The 16,499-nt window shown below is 39.3% G+C and overlaps 1 protein-coding gene across 2 annotated transcripts in view; it reads left to right on the top strand.

The window, feature by feature from the left end:
- Positions 1-16,499, top strand: part of LOC106953105 (plexin-B2-like) — a 141,752-nt gene that overhangs the window by 120,627 nt on the left and 4,626 nt on the right. For both annotated transcript variants that reach the window (XM_015041660.1, XM_015041659.1), the window contains exons 20-39: positions 696-844; positions 961-1,093; positions 4,360-4,496; positions 4,565-4,747; positions 4,852-4,951; positions 5,351-5,545; positions 5,809-5,892; positions 7,236-7,325; positions 8,072-8,208; positions 8,292-8,392; positions 9,756-9,985; positions 10,108-10,289; positions 11,373-11,439; positions 12,272-12,418; positions 12,653-12,730; positions 12,847-12,925; positions 13,593-13,693; positions 14,354-14,435; positions 15,408-15,559; positions 16,250-16,410. In XM_015041660.1, the coding sequence (XP_014897146.1) occupies positions 696-844; positions 961-1,093; positions 4,360-4,496; positions 4,565-4,747; positions 4,852-4,951; positions 5,351-5,545; positions 5,809-5,892; positions 7,236-7,325; positions 8,072-8,208; positions 8,292-8,392; positions 9,756-9,985; positions 10,108-10,289; positions 11,373-11,439; positions 12,272-12,418; positions 12,653-12,730; positions 12,847-12,925; positions 13,593-13,693; positions 14,354-14,435; positions 15,408-15,559; positions 16,250-16,410 (2,588 nt within the window). The remainder of the gene's footprint in view (positions 1-695; positions 845-960; positions 1,094-4,359; positions 4,497-4,564; positions 4,748-4,851; positions 4,952-5,350; positions 5,546-5,808; positions 5,893-7,235; positions 7,326-8,071; positions 8,209-8,291; positions 8,393-9,755; positions 9,986-10,107; positions 10,290-11,372; positions 11,440-12,271; positions 12,419-12,652; positions 12,731-12,846; positions 12,926-13,592; positions 13,694-14,353; positions 14,436-15,407; positions 15,560-16,249; positions 16,411-16,499) is intronic.

Genomic DNA, 16,499 nt, shown 5'->3' with positions numbered 1-16,499 from the left:
TATTGAAGTTTGTTTTTGTAAACAATGCAACATAAAATATCTCCTCCAGTGATCATAACTCAAACAAAAGTACATTATATATGAGCTTATTTTGGGTTTTTCTCTCCATTTAGACTTTTCTCTCTTAGAAAACAGATTACTGCTGTCAACCACCAGAGAATTTCTGCACCTCTTAATAGGGCCAGCGATTCATTTTCTGTTTCAAAGTCCTTTGTGGATATAAATCACAACATTTCATCTGAAATACCATATAATGTAAAATCACCACAGATAAATGCTTCTGGGGATTCCTGCATGACTGCTGAAAGATTTCACACACAGAAATGAGAGGCAGAAATCAAAGACTGAAAGCACAGAAAGCTGTGAATTACAGGATGTACATGGAGGCTTTGGATGTTGTTTTCTTTTTGCTAGGTATTATTTTGCTATATAACGGTTAGCTTTTTTGCTAGCTGAGCTAAATGCTAACTTAACATTTAAGCAGACAGTTCTCTTTTTATCTTAAATGGCAACAGTAAGCTTTAATTATTTGTATTATAGTGACAGTGTAGCAGGTAAACTGATAAGAAGGCTCACACTAGCTGTAATGGATTCTTCATAAAATCAAGTAAATTACAGTCAACCCTGAACGTCTTTCGTCAGGTTTGAAGTGTTTCTGTTGATCGTATGTAACTTGATGTCCATTATTCCTCCAGGTCATCCCTCGCTTTGGGCCGCTCAACGGCTCAATCGCAGTGACCATCAAAGGCTCCAACATGGGAATAAAGAAGGAAGACGTGAAAAAGATCACCGTGGCCGGAGTAAACTGTAAACACCTGGAGGACAGATACTCTGTCTCCACCAGGTAACGACGATAAACGCCACGTAGCTCTTCACATGAGCAGGATCTTTGATCTGATGACGTATGGAAACCATAGCAGTTTATTATGGGTTATTGATTAACTCCTCTTCTGTCCAAAGTGTGGTGTGTGAGATCGGTCCCAAGCGAACGCCGCCGTCCGACCTCCCGCCTGACACGACCAGAAGCGGACCGGTGATGATAGAGGTGGAGGGAAACAGAAGCACCACCTCTGAAATAAGCTTCACGTATCGGGTGTGTTTTCTTACATTTCCTTAATAATTAGAAACATTTCATCAGTGGTGACCAAACGTTTTGCCCCGGCCCCAAAACTGGCAAATTTAAATTATTGGCCGGCCACAAAATTCATTAAAATAAAAATGTAAAAATTAAAAAAAAAAATTTTTTTGTTTGACCTGCTCAACAGTAAACAATAAAAAACTGAATATCATTAAAGAGAGAAAACATTAAAAGAGCTTTAATCCGTTCACTTATTAAAAGAAAAAGAACATTTCCAGTAGTTTCTATTTTTACTGTTCTGGACTTGTAGTCAGAGTCCAGATAAAATCATCTCCAGGGCCAAAAATGGGCCCCCAGCCACACTTTGGACACCGCTGCATTGCATCATATTGAAAGACAGAATTGAATTAAACATAAACCACTGAAATTAAAATTCGAAGGTATTATTGATCTACATCAATCAATCCCTCCAGTTGTTCATGATTCCATAATTGCACTTTTTCACACTAATGCATTACTCTGAGTTCACTGCAAATTTTCCGCATAGATGGGCAAAAACGTTGTGTTTCAGTGATGCTAACTCCAACCTGTTGGTGGCAGTATTTCACATTTCTACTTCACTGCTGCCTCAGCTTCACTCAGCATCACGTGTTCATCCATTATTGATACGGCAAGCAACAATAAGTCACATTTAAGAGCGCACACATGAACGCAAATATTGCAAAATTTACTGAAAATATTTCCAAATTAGCTCCTCAAAATTAGAAACTAAATGGAACTGAAGTCAAAAGTCTTGTTTTTATGCAGAAACTTGGCTGATAAATCTGATTCTGACAACAGGAAGGTTTTAAAAACAGTTCGGTCTTGTCAGGAAACCTGCTCTCCACGTTTCAGAGTCGATAAAATACTCAGAGACACTCGAGGACCCACAGGTTGAACCCCAGGAACTTGAAAAAGGTTTGTGATCATGGAAAAATCTCCCTCAGCGACACCGAGATATCAGCTCTCTGCAGAAGAAACGAAGCGCAAATAAATCCCACAGGCAGATTCGCCGCTGCGCACAACTGCATTGAAATGTGTTTTTATTCTTTCCTCTCTGTCTCCCGCAAACAGAGAAACAAACAGGATCGAAATAAGTTTCACCTGCTGTTCTGTTTTGTTTCCTTAAATATCGCTGTTCACTTCTGTGTTTCCTCTTTGTTTTGAGGAGCCAAGAAGTAATTACAGAAAACCGCTGAGACAAAAATGATTTACTCCACTGGCGGTTATTCCGCCTGCAAGCTCTCGTTTCAGGAATTTAAACTTTAGCTTGCTCCTTTGTTGGCTCTTTCTGACATCAAAACAGGAAATATTAAACACTTGAGGATAAAAATTTCAAGGTTGTAAACGGTCCGCTTTGATTGTGTTTAAAAAAAAAAAAAGAACAATTCAGTTATTTCAGATACATCCAGTTTCCTGGCAGATTTTTACCTAAAATGTTCTCTCAAATCAAAAACAGTTATGATGTCATGAACTAATACATGATTTGTTTTTTCTTTGTTTTATAAGGCCTTAGAGATAAGTTAAAGGGCACCTATTATTCAAACTTCACTTTTTACAGGTTTTAAGAACATGTAAAATTCAAAGTGCTTTAAAACAAAACACCAAGCCATTTTTTTGGCAATAGGTTAATTTTTTTAGATTTTGGAAAACAAGCTAACTCATGGAGTTCTGCCCCGTTACCTAGCAACCTCAGTGGAGTTCCGCCCCGTTACCTAGCAACCTCAGTGGAGTACCGCCCCGTTACCTAGCAACCCAAGCTGAGTTCTGAAACATTTGGTCTGCTGATATTACTGCTGAACAATGGCTGCTGGAAAAGAACTGTTTTGTTGAACTGGCTCCACTTCTGCTTTTCAAAGATGTACAGATGCATAGTTGTGCATCTGTTTGCAGCCATTTTTACATGCGAGTGTACCGTTGGTTTGGGGGCGTGGCCAGCAGCAGCTACTTTGGATTTAAAGTGACAGAAGGCCCTAACGCAGCTGATCTGACCAAAATCTGGTTGATTTGTGCTAAAAATGTAAAGAACATGTTTTGTGTAGGCCATATGCCTATCCTAACCTGTTTGGGGAAGCATAACGGATTCAAAAGCTGCAAACCTGCCTCCAACAGTTAAAATATTTCATCACCTCCCGGATCCCCACATCTTCTAGGATGAGTGGAAGGAAAAACGTTGAAGCTGCTTTGAAATCTGGAGGAAACCGATGCTGAGAGCCTGTTTCGGTTTTCAAGCGTTGAATCAGGCTCCCGTGTTCAGATCTGTCTCCTTGGTGTCGGAGCCTGAATAAAGACTCGAAGCATTGACTCGAAGGCGACGCAGTCGCCGCCGCGGTGAAGCTGCTCTGAGTTTGTCTCTCTTTGGAGATGTTTATTTTTATTTCCTGCTCTCTTTGTGACAACAGCAAGAACAAATCTGGAGAGCAAACACGACAAATGTGCAAAGCACAGCTGGACTCCTTCACTTTAAATTCGTTTATATTTTTGTTTTGAGTCCCTTTAGCCCTGTTGTGTTTTAATCTTTGAGTTAAAGTTTCCAGAGTTGAACCAATTAGCTTTTTATCCTTGATTTCCTCCAACATTTATACATACATGCATTTTAAGATAGTTAAATTCTTTTTTTGTGCACAAAACCTTTAAAAGTGATAAATACGTCCAGATTTTATTTTTATGTTTTATATTTGATTTATATTCAGTAGAAAATTGCAAAAAAGTTATTTGATTGTTTTCTTTTGCACAAAATCATTTTTAGATAATGAGATTTTGTTTGGATTGCCGCGCCCCAAACGAACAGATTCTCTGACTCCAAACGAACAGATTCTCTGACTCCAAACGAACAGATTCTCTGACTCCAAACGAACAGATTCTCTGACTCCAAACGAACAGATTCTCCGATTCCGAACACACTAACCTGTTCCCCATCTCTGAACGAACAGATTCCCAGACCCAGGGTAAACAGATATATTTGTTATATCGGCTTCATTACTTCCAGAAACAGCGCTTCATACATCCAGCGCCAGAGTCCCGAACCCCGCATCAGGGAGTATTTTTACTACATTGACCATCATGTACACACTGAAATTACAAAATCGTGTTGTTGTTTTTTTTGACATTACGAGAATACCAACAAAGTTTTTTTTGCACATTTGTAATGGAGAAGCAGCCTCTAAGGTGTGAATTACCAGCAGGACTAAAACTCAAATAGTTTTGGAGTCAAACCGGATGTTTTAAATGTTTTTGTTCAGGATCCTGATCCAAAGTACATTCATCCGAAGGAGGGTCCTGCAGCTGGAGGAACGAATATCACCATCACCGGAGACAATCTGGACACGGCAACCAAAGACGACGTCACCGTCTCCATCGGAGGCATCGCCTGTGACGTGTAAGCTGAAACTTTCCCGTATCGTAAATAAACCGTGACAACCCGCGTTCACTTCCTGTTTCCTTCAGCTTATCGTTTGGGACGAGCATCATCTGTAAGACCGGCAGTTTCAGCGCTGCTGCATCTTTTCCGGTTTCTTTGAAAGTGACGGTGAAGTATGGAGGGAACACAATCAAAAACCTCCTCGATCACTTCAATTACACCGAAAACCCAAAGATCACCGGCTACAGTCCCAACACCAGCTTCTTTTGGTGAGTCCGTTTGTCTGCCTTCATCCTCCTCCTCCTCAGCAGTCATACTCATTACTCCTGCTGTATTTTACTTCCCGTCTCATTTCTCTGGTTTTAATCTGCAGTGGCGGTCGAAGGATCGTCGTGACGGGAACCGGCTTCAATCTGATCCAATCGGTCTCCATGAAGGTTCTGTTCAACACCAACAACGGCTCCACTGTGGAGGTAGGAAACTTCCTTAACGAGGTTTTATTCAGGATTTGATTAAAATTAGGAAAACAGTCAAAAACTGTTCCAAACTCAGACATTTGACTTCCTTCTTTATTTCCTTCATTTTTCCTCATATTTATAAGAATAATCATCCAAATCTGGCCCAAATATGGTGATTTCTGTCATTTATTATTTTTATGTTGGGTTTCTATCCTTGGTAAAATCTTTAATGGCAGCAAATTGTCACCTTGATGCTCCTCCATCTTTGTTCAGAGCAGGAAGTTGCCGGCGGTTTCTGCATCTTTCCGTCTCTCAGGAAAGATGGCGGAGAGTCGCCTCGGTGGGACCAACCAGACCCACAGGAGGAAATAAAACATTTTCTCATCGTCTCTTCATCTTTCATGTCTTCCTCAGAACAAGTCAATGTGTAAAATAATGAATGACTCCGTCCTGGAATGCAACTCACCAAAGGTGAGCAGCCAACCTGTCAAGACTCAGCTGCACCTGGACAACGTGAAGGAAGACCTGACCTTCAAGTACTACCCTGACCCGACCTTCAAAGTCGACACCTTTACAGGCCTCACAGACACCAGCGTCATCGTCGTCACGGTGCGTAGAGACTGAACCCCTGACGATGAGAAGCAAAATGTCTCACCAAATGAGAAACATGGACGGGCCTCTGTGGGTCGCCCGGTTTCTCGGTCGCCCCTCTGCGGGTCGCCGGGTCGCCCCTCTGCGGGTCGCCGGGTCGCCCCTCTGTGGGTCGCCAGGTCGCCCCTCTGCTCTGCGGGTCGCCGGGTCGCCCCTCTGCGGGTCGCCGGGTTTCTCGGTCGCCTCGCTCTGCGTTAACTCCTCTCTCTCTCTCTGAACAGGGCGAAGGTTTCTCCAAGGCCATCACGATCAGCGAGGCGAAGGTCTCCATACAAGACGTACCGTGTAACATCAAACTCCTGGAGGTATGCACATAGTTCATGCAGGTGCTTGAAAATCCTTGAAAGTGCTTGAATTTAAGTTGGTGTTTTCAACTTTTAGAAAACGTTTGAAGTTCAAACTGCACCTTTTGTAATAAAGTGCAATTAAAAGCCTAAAATTGAAAACTTTACTTTTTGTACACTTAATAAAAAGTAACATAAATATTTTTTAAATCAGAATAAAGTTTTTAGGTCACTTAAAATCATAAAAACTTAGGACGTTTTTTTTTTTTACATTGTGTTTGGATTGTTTCAATGTGTGATGAATATTTAATTTTCATAATGACTTGTTGATATTTTTATATTTTTTTATGTTGAACAATGTTATTGAAATAAGAAATTAACTTTTCTTCTTAGTCAAGTACATAAAGCAACATTTCAGAACATAAAATTTGATATAAATCGTTCTTAGAATAATGTCTGCAGCTACCTAAGAAATAAGTAGTAAATAGTTTTTATGTTTTATTGTCAGAATAATACTACTAAATATCGTCCACCATTATTAATAACTGTAAACTTTAACTTTTTTTAGTCATTTGTATTTTTTTTATATCTGGTGTGTGTGGTGGAAAAGTTTGAAAACTCACCTTGAAAATGCCTGAAAAGTGCTTGAATGTCGCCGTGGCAACGGTGCGTTCAGCAGGTTTTTGGCGCCTCTGATGGATGAAGTCGTGATGCGAAGGAACGGGAGGCGAGACGGTCGCCTGTTTCACGCTGAAAGCTTCATCTGATTCCCTTTTGAAATGCGACTGGAGGCGACGCCGTCAGGCTGATCCGCGGCGCCGGATCCGGTTTGGTTGAACGCCGCGGATCAATCGAGCCTCGGATCAAAGGGAATCGGTGAAGTTTTCTACGCCTTCGCTCAAAGTTCAAACTCGCCTGAAAATAAGTTTCCTTCATGGTTTCCTCTCGTCTTCCTGCGACTGACGGAAACTTTGCAGCCTGGAGCTTCAGGAGTTTCTGTTTCTGCGCTTGGATCAAGAATCACAACACGGATCTGGGAGGAGAACAGATTCAGGAACCGCTTTTAAAAATCTGGTTCTGATCAAACTGGATTCGTTCAGTTTGATCAGAACCAGAGGCTTTCTCTGCGATCAGCAGCTTGACCCAAATAGTTTTTTCTTTCTCGTTTCTTTGTTGTCATTCATTTATTCCTTTGTAATTCGTTCTTTCATTGGTTCGTTTGTTTTTTCTGGCATTTATTTTTTGACCATTCTTTTGGCATTCATTTGTTCTTTATTTTGTTTTTCTTTGTCTATTCTTCCTTTTGTTGCCTGAGATTCGTTGCTTTGCATTCAGGAGGTTTTCCCGTTTCTTCTCCTCTGCAGGACGATAAGTTGATCCTGGGGGCTCCTTCTTCTCGGCCGACATCCAACTCCCAGAGCGCAGAAACGGCCGACGACACGATGGACCTGGTGGTAAACAAACCGACTTGGTTCTGTTTCAGTTCTGCTCCAAACGATCCCAACACGGTTCAACTGAAACAAACTCTAACTGGGAAACATGGAAAAACTTGGACAGTTAAAAATAAAACATTAAAGATTTTAGTTTTTCCAAACATTCGGGGTTTATAAATTTCTCTTTCCTTCCTTCTTTGCTTCTTTATTTGTTGACATTTTTTCTCCTTTTTTCCTTTTTCTGCTTTGATCTTTTCCATTGCTTCACTCCTAACTTTATTTCCTACATTTCTTTCTTTTTCTTTTTTTCTCCCTTTTTTCTTTTTTCTCTTTGTATTTTTTCTTTTTTCTCTTCCATTTTTTTCTTTCCTGTCTTTTTTCTTTTCTCTTTGTATTTTTTCTTTTTCTCTTCCATTTTTTTCTTTCCTGTCTTTTTTTTATTTTTCTGCTTCTTTCTGTCTTTTTTCTTTTCTCTTGTTCCATTTCCTTTCCCATCTTTCTCCTTGTTTTTGCAGATTTTCTTTTTAAATTCCTGTTTCTTCAGAAACATCTGCACTAAACTCAAAGTGATGTTTTACATTTATAATTCAATCAATGTAATTATAATTTGAGTTTAAAATAGTTTGAAATTAGGCTCTGGTGACTGAATATTTTTACATTTTCTGAAACTTTCAGTAAAATGGGATTATGATTGTTGTGTTTTTAAACAGAAGGAAACATTTTCTAATCTGAACGTAGACAATTCTAAGATGCTGTTTTTATTTCAGGTGCAGTTCGGTGATGGGAAATGGATCGCAGGAAAAGTTTCATTCACCAGGGAAGTAATCATTCCTCTCCCTATCATCATCCCAGCCGTGATCGTCCCCATGCTGGTTTTCATCGCCATTTCCATCTACTGCTACAGGTTTGATAACGTTCTTAAAAATGCAAAAATGTGGCGAGAATAATAAAGAAAGCAACAAACCGCTTGTGTTTGTTTCCCGTCAGGAGGAAAAGTCAGCAGGCAGAACGGGAATACGAGAAGGTGAAACATCAGCTGGAGAATCTGGAGGAAAGTGTTCGAGATCGCTGCAAGAAAGAGTTCACAGGTATTCATCCAGAAAGCCACAAATTTAATTTAAAACACAGAATTAAACCTAGTTTATGTTTATCAAGTTAATTTTACATCTTAAGCAGGTTTTCTGCAGCAGATTCAGTAAAACCTTCTCTTTATTGACATTACATCACATTGAATTTAGAAATTATTCTCTTTGACAGCTTGTCTCCGTCTTAGAACCTCTGCCAACTCAGTTCTGTGAAACCAGCAGCTTTTTGGCTCAACTCATTAAAAACTTCCCCTCAGATCTTCTTGGCACTCTCTGCAAACGGTTTCAGATTAATCTGACTCTTCTGTCATTCCTCAGGACAGTAACTGCAGATCTGAGAACCAGGGACTATTACAGCAGAGCCATCGATACTCATAAATATTTATCAATACTCAGAACACAAAAAGATTTATTCAGTTTAACTAAATTATATTGTGAAATTCCAGCTTGTCATAAAATTAGCCATTAATCAGCTAGTAATAATGATTATAAAACACAGATTGATTCAGATCTCTTAATTATGTTTTACCTGTCGCTGGATTTGTTATTTTTACCCGTTTACTGGGTGAAAGCTTTAGCCTAGCTTAGCTCTGAGTTAATGAAAAGTTATCTGTGTAATTATAATTTTTATTGTCTGTTTACTATTAAATGTTTGAAGAAACTAAACCAAGCACTCATCCTTAAAGTGGATAAGTTTGACAGGCCTCAGTTCTGTTCTACCGGTAACAGTAATAGTTTTTTGTTTTACTAGCTAACTAGCCATGGATGCTAATTGAATAAACGATGGAAACTTTAGCTTTATACGTTTTTTAATTAAGCAAATTGGTAGCCAATAAGCCACTGATTTGTAGATAATAATCTAAATTCTTCAAAAATGAAGGCGATTCTCTTCCAGTAGCTACAGTTATGCTAATTTATCTTGCTAATACAAGCTAACAGACAAAGTTAGCCTTATTTTGGTGTTAAGTTTGCAAAAGTAAGTTTCTAAATAGTAAAAAAATATATAATACGGCTCATCACACAGTGGGTATGTTTTCTGAGACCTGAGTTATGTTCTGTCACTAACAGCAATCAGCTAACTTTACTAGCTAAACAAGCCAGCTGAGAACGTTAGCCTAACTTAGCTTTATTCATTGGTTTATTGGTAATGGTACGAAGTAAGTCTTATTTTTGTCTCACTTGTGAGAAAGTAACACAAGTTGGTTGATAATAACCCAATCGCATCCATGGATGGTGAATATTTTTTCTAAAATCTGATTTATGTTTTATGCAGATTTTACAGGTTAGCTAATAAACTATTAGCTTCTGTAGTGAGAGAGTTTCTGTTAGCTGTTTTTCATAATGTTTGATTTCTTTTTTGTTGCAGATCTGATGATTGAAATGGAGGACCACACCAGCGACCTCAGTGAAGGTCGAATCCCTTTCCTGGACTACAAAACGTACACAGACCGAAACTTCTTCCTGCCGTCCAAAGGAGGCGATAATGACCCCATGATCATTGGAAAAATACAAATCCCAGAGTCCCGCCGGGCTACTGTGACTCAGGCACTCAACCAGTTCTCCAACCTGCTGAACAGCAAACCTTTTCTCATCAACGTGAGTTTTAAACTTTTGGTAGCATTCCTGCTTCCTGAGATGCTAATTTAGATGCTAATCATTTTATTATCATTTTCTACGCTGATGAAGCTGAAATTAATGTCATCTTTTTTCCTTTCCAGTTTATTCGCACATTGGAGAGCCGTCCGGACTTTAACGCCCGGAATCGGGGAAATTTCGCCTCCCTCCTGACGGTGGCGCTGCACGGCAAACTGGAGTATTACACGGACATTATGAGGACGCTGCTGCTGGAGCTGATGGACGAACACGTTCAGAATAAAAACCCCAAACTGATGCTCCGGAGGTGAGAACATACCGAGGAATTTTATTAATTTGACTTATTTAAACTCAGAGGTGGGCAGAGGAGCCAAATGTACTAAAGTTAGAGTACAAAGGTATTTGGTAAGAAGTTTACTCAAGTACTGAGTAACTAATCAATCATTTAGTAATTAAAAATTACATCATCAGATGGACCAAAATATAAAGTTAAGTGGAAATTTTGGTATTTTAAGGACCAAAATGACAGTAATTCAAATAAGTAACAAAAAATAACAAAATCAGGCAGAATAAAATTTTTACAAATCAGTTTCTTTAAATAAAAAGGTTTTTAAAAGATTAACAAAAACTGCAGGGGAGTCTGGTGAATTTTTGGTTAAAACATGTTTGTTTTTCATTCAGTGGGTAAAAAAATCCAGAAATCTTAATCAAGTAAAAGTAGAAATACTTCATAATAAAATCACTCAAGTAAAAGTAAAAAGTGTAACGTAGTAAAAATACTCCTGAAAGTTACATTTTTCAAAAAAGTTACTCAAATAAATATAGTTGAGTTAATATAACCAGTTACCACCGAGCTCTGGACCAAAACGTTTGATAACAATCTGATGCTCAGATGTTCTATTCAAGACGCCATTTTGTCCACAAGCCACCTTAGTATTGTTAATTTAACTGCTTCTATGAAAAAATAAATAAACAACTCCAAAGATTACTGGTGGGAAACGGCGGCCATGTTTCTTTTCTGGCTGTCAGTTCCTGCTCAGCTCTAACTCTAAAAGTACTTTTTGTTTCAGAAAAGTAACTGAAGTAAGTGTAACTAGTTGGTCCACAGCTCTGTTTATATTTGCAGATGTTGTTTGGATTCCCTGCAGAAACTCTGAGCCGTTTTATTTGCTGTGAATTGATGATTGCGACTGCAGAGGAAGTCTGCCGGCTTCGCTGCGGCGTTGCTCTGAAGCGTGGAAGTAATCAGGCTGTCTGACTTCCTGCTGCGAAGCTGACAGCTTTGTGATTGTGCAGCAGTGAAAAGTGAAAGCCTCCTTGCAGCTGTGAAGTGATGAAGATGATTCCTCCTGGTGTTTCTGTGGATCTCATGTTTCCGTTGCTGCTGCAGGTCGGAGACGGTGGTGGAGAGGATGCTCTGCAACTGGATGTCCATCTGCCTGTACCAGTTCCTCAGGGTAACAGGCTTTTCTCTACTCTGTTATTCAGTATTCTCCTATGAAAATAAATATTATAATTGATGATTTGTTTTATTTGCTGGTAAATTTCAACATATTTTGGTTGATATTTGAATTATGAACCTGTGCTGTAAAATATGGAAGCCCATTCCTGCCATGAAAGACAAAATGAAAGCCCAAAGGGAGTTTTAAAATCATAGTCAGTCAAAATTATGAAGTTAAGGTCATAATTTTTAAATACAAGGTCATTACTTTAACTCTCAATGTCACAATTATGAAAAAAAGTCATAATTTTGATGTTACAAGTCATAAATTTGAGAAAACATTTATAATTTTCAAATACAAAGTAAAAATTATGAGAATTTTAAAATTTTATGAGTTATAATTTTTCTATCTAAAATCGCTATTTTGAGATAGAAATTCATAATTTCAACTTGAAAGTCATAATTTTGGCTTTCAAAGTCATTAGTTTGAGATACAAAATATTAATTTTGAGATATAAACTCGTTATTTACAGTCATAATTATGAGGTGGTAACAGTTTCTCCAAGGAGGCTTTGCTTTAATTTCATGATCATGTCTTTAAATTACATAAATATATCTTTAAAACTTGAAATTATGACCTCGTATTTTTCTGGTTTATTTAAAATTATTAATAAAGAAACTGCAGCAGATATTTTCTATTTCATACTTTATAGTGTTAAAAATTCAGTCTGGGGTCAAACTCCGACCTTAAAGACGACAGAAAAGGAATCTTTTCTGGAAACGCTTCATTATTCCAGCTGATTAGTGAATATATTTATATATACAGAATCATATCTTTGGTGTCTCAGGATTCGGCCGGGGAGCCGTTGTACAAACTGTACAAGGCCTTGAAGCACCAGGTGGAGAAAGGTCCGGTGGACGCCAGGCTGAAGAAAGCCAAATACACGCTGAACGACACGGGGCTGCTGGGAGACGACGTCGAGTACGCCGCACTGGTCAGTCTGCTTTCTGACGGCTTTAGCATTTAAACAAAGACAGGAGGAAAAAATTTACTTTTTGGAAGTTAGAAGTCGGTTTAATGACGCCGAAATGAACCGTGGAAGTAAATGTTTTAGCCGAATGAACTTCCTCCTGACATCAGGAAAAACAGAAACCAGGAGACGCAGCGCAGACGGAAACCTGCGCTGTGTATTTGGGATGAAGGTGACAGGTGTGTGTGTGTCTGTCAGACTCTGCAGGTGCTGGTTCACGGCGAGGGACCAGACGTGACGCCTGTCAAGGTGCTAAACTGCGACACCATCACCCAGGTGAGTTTCTGTTTCCACATGAAGGCAGAGGAATCCACCGCCTGCTGTCTGATGTGTTTTTGTTTCTGCGTTCGCGCTTACAGGTTGTGTTTTGTTTTGTTTTCTGTTTCCTGCAGGTGAAGGAGAAGATCATTGATCAGGTGTACAGGAACCTGCCGTATTCACAGAGACCAAAAGCAGAAGGCGTCGCGTTGGGTGAGACATGCTAACAAAAATTAAAACTAAAAAATTACAAGAATAAAGTCATAAAATTATAATTTTATTTTTTTAATTTCTTAGCATGGCCCTAAGTCAGCAACCTGTTCGTTCTTAGTGTGGGAACCTGTTCGTTCGTTCAGAGTTGTGAAATCTGTTCATTCATGGTCTGGGAATTCATTCGAAAGGAACTACCGTAATTTCACATTTGCTGTGTTTCCATTAAATAAGAAACACGATTAAAATCACGTATTTCAGTTTGTTAACATGATAAATCATTAAAAATCATCATCCTCCTTTTACTTCCTGTTGTCTTCTTCTTCGTTTCCTCCAGTAGAAACATCCGGTTATTGATCATGTGACTCGCCTTATGTGACGAGTGTTTCCGTTGTAGTTCTGTGATTTTGACACAGCTGAACAACCAGCTCATCTCAGCATAAAACATTCACGTTGTTTTTAATTGTCATGTTTAGCAAATTTATTTTCATAATTGCAGTTTCTATAATTTTATGGTCAATGGAAACAAATATTGACAAAGTTTTGTGCAGATTTGTAACAGAAACTACTGACTGCCTGGTAAATTAATGGAGATAAATTAGAGCCAGTCAAACGTATTTTATCTCTGAAATCCTTGTAATTCTCCTTGTAATTCCTTGTTTGTCCACAGAGTGGCGTCCCGGCTCCACGGGTCAGATCCTGTCCGACATGGACCTGACGTCGCAGACAGAGGGGCGCTGGAAGCGGCTCAACACGCTGGCCCATTACAATGCGAGTTCAGCCCATTCTGGTTGAATTGGGTTTTAAATTAGATATTTGTAAATTTATAAATGATTGAATAATACGAAACCCATTTTTCCTCTTAGTTCTGGCTAAATAACCAAAATTATTTCTGTTGACTTTTGACTGTAGCTGCACTCCGTAGAATGTGCCGTTGCTAAATCTTTCTTAGTGTAGGTTAATCTCCTGTTTACCAGCTGCACTTTTTAACAGATTGAAGTAAAAATATTTGTCCATTAGTGCCAGCTTAACCTTGACGTGAGGGGTCAAAGGTCAGCCTCACCATGAGTTTAGGTTTTCAGGTTTTCCTCTGACGTGTCTCCATCTCATCTTCTGGCGTACTGAACCAGAGCAGACTCATGATGCTGCCACTCCTTCCTGATGCTTTTAATCAGCTTTGTTTCAGCAGAGACCTTTACTTTTTCACCCAAACAACCGAAAGCTGAAGAGCAGGAAAATGTCGAGCCACTCGAGAATCGTCTGCACGCCGCTGCAAAACCAACAGAAACTAAATCACTCCTGCTGTCCAGGCTCTCCTGACATTTAAGGAGGATAATTAATTCACAGGCAGATTTTACCTCTAATAACTCTGTAGCTTAGTTAAACACTTTTCTCTCTGTTTGAACAGATTTTTATTTTTTATTTTTGCAGGTTCGGGACAACGCCACGTTGGTTCTGTCCAAAGTTTTGCACACGCAGTCGTTCCACCAGCACCAGGACAGCCACGATGAGAGTACGTCTCCTCGTTTTTATTCCACGTCTGGGACGTTTAACTGCAGCATTTTCTAGTGTTTACGCTCGTTTACCGCGCTGTTAAGTTGTTCTGGATAATGGATGGAAAAAGTGATCAGAGATGTTAAAATTAGGCTGAAAAAATCGTAAAGTCGCCTGTTTTGTGTTTGTTTATCCACTAATCAAACATTTGCCAACAAAACTAGTTAAAGACCTAAATAATTAGTTTAACTTTAAATTGACTTTTTCATGTCTGCATAAGCAAAACAACATTAAAAGTTTTTCCTCAGCATTTTTGATTAAAAGTTCACCACAATAACAATAATAACTAACCTTATAATTCTCTCCAAGGAGTCGTTTATTTTTTTATTTTTTATTTATTAACTGGAATAACTACATCTTCTAATTAGTTTTAGAATAATCTCACCATCCCAGAAGAGAGAAGTTTATAAATGGAATGTAATAAACCAGAGGAGGTTAATGTGATGCAGAAAATGCCTTCAGAGATTAATTCAATCATAAATCATATGACAGCAGGGCTAACTTTAATTTCTATCTTTGTTAAAACACATAAATCCTTGAATATTAAAAATATATTAAAAGGGGGAACTTCCATTTGGGTCTCAACTCCTAATTAAAACTTAACATCCAGACGACTTTTGGCAATAAATTTGTGTTTTTTGGTGAGGCGTCTCAAAAACCTCCCAATTGTTAATTCACATTCCAGCAACTCCAGCTGAGTCCAGTCCCGTTACCTAGCAACCCCAGCCGACCCCAGTCCTGTTACCTAGCAACCCCAGCCGAGCCCAGTCCCGTTACCNAGCAACCCCCGCCGAGCCCAGTCCCGTTACCTAGCAACCCCAGCCGTGTTCCGTAACATTTGTTCAGTTTTTTCCCAGCCACCCACTGGTCTGTTGTTCAGTAGCCATCTTGTAGCCTCAACCTGAAGGTGATTTTATGATGTCGGCTGCAGAAAACGCGCTGCTGGAGGACGACAACACGTTCCACCTGGTGAGGCCGACGGACGAGATCGACGAGGTGAAGTCGAAGCGAGGCAGCATGAAGGACAAGGCCATGACCAAAGCCATCACAGAGATCTACCTGACCCGGCTGCTCTCCGTCAAGGTGAACATCCACTTTAAACTCGCTTCACTGACACGACTTTAGCATTAAGCTAAGCTAAACCTCTTATTATCATATGAACACTTTGCTGTGCTTAGCTGTTCCTTCATATATGCACATCAAAATGTTGAGCTTCTTCTGGATATTCCTGCTATGTATTTTGGTAACTTACGTTTTTATAAATTTTGAAATATTTAAAGTTTTATGCAAATTGCAGCCCATGCATCAAGATTTTTTGGATTCCACAAAATTCAGCAAAATCGTTTTGACCCTCTTTGACAGCTTACAATGTCTGCCTGCTTCAACTTAGAAACTCCTTTCAACTTCTGAACAAGCCACCAGGCATCAAGCTGTCTTCAGATGATTCAACCTTTTCATATCTCTTAAAGTTTTTCTAAAATCATGATTTGAGTTTTGGCCATTTTCAGATTTATAATGTGTTTCAATGACAGAATGCTCATTTGTCAAACAAAATGCTGTATTTCTCTCTACAAAAACGAATCATGCATCAAAACGCAGCCATGAGTCTCTGCTCTGAGGAAACAAAGGGTCGATGCAGAGCGTTTATAACAATTGTCTTTAAAACACTCATGGAGTGTCTGCAGACATGTCTCCCCTCCTCCATTGGGTTCTTGGCTGTTTTGTAAAGAACAGAAACTTTTTCTAGCTATTCTTGTTCTTGTTGTGTTGCAGGGCACCTTGCAGCAGTTTGTGGATAATTTCTTCCGCAGCGTCCTTTGCACCACCGCTGCCGTCCCTCCGGCCGTCAAATACTTCTTTGACTTTTTGGACGAACAGGCGGAGAGACACGACAACGTGGACGAGGAGACGCTGCACATCTGGAAGACCAACAGGTACGCTGACTCAAACCGCAGAATATTGATCAAAATAAATACATTTAAATGAATTAATAGAAACCAGATTCCAACGCCAAGATGGCCGC

Source organism: Poecilia latipinna, unplaced genomic scaffold, assembly GCF_001443285.1.
Source record: "Poecilia latipinna isolate Pla-1442-1.1 unplaced genomic scaffold, P_latipinna-1.0 Scaffold560, whole genome shotgun sequence".
Classification (NCBI taxonomy): Eukaryota; Metazoa; Chordata; class Actinopteri; order Cyprinodontiformes; family Poeciliidae; genus Poecilia; species Poecilia latipinna.
Note: the sequence above shows the minus strand (reverse complement) of the source record. Positions and strands in the feature narration are given on the sequence as shown.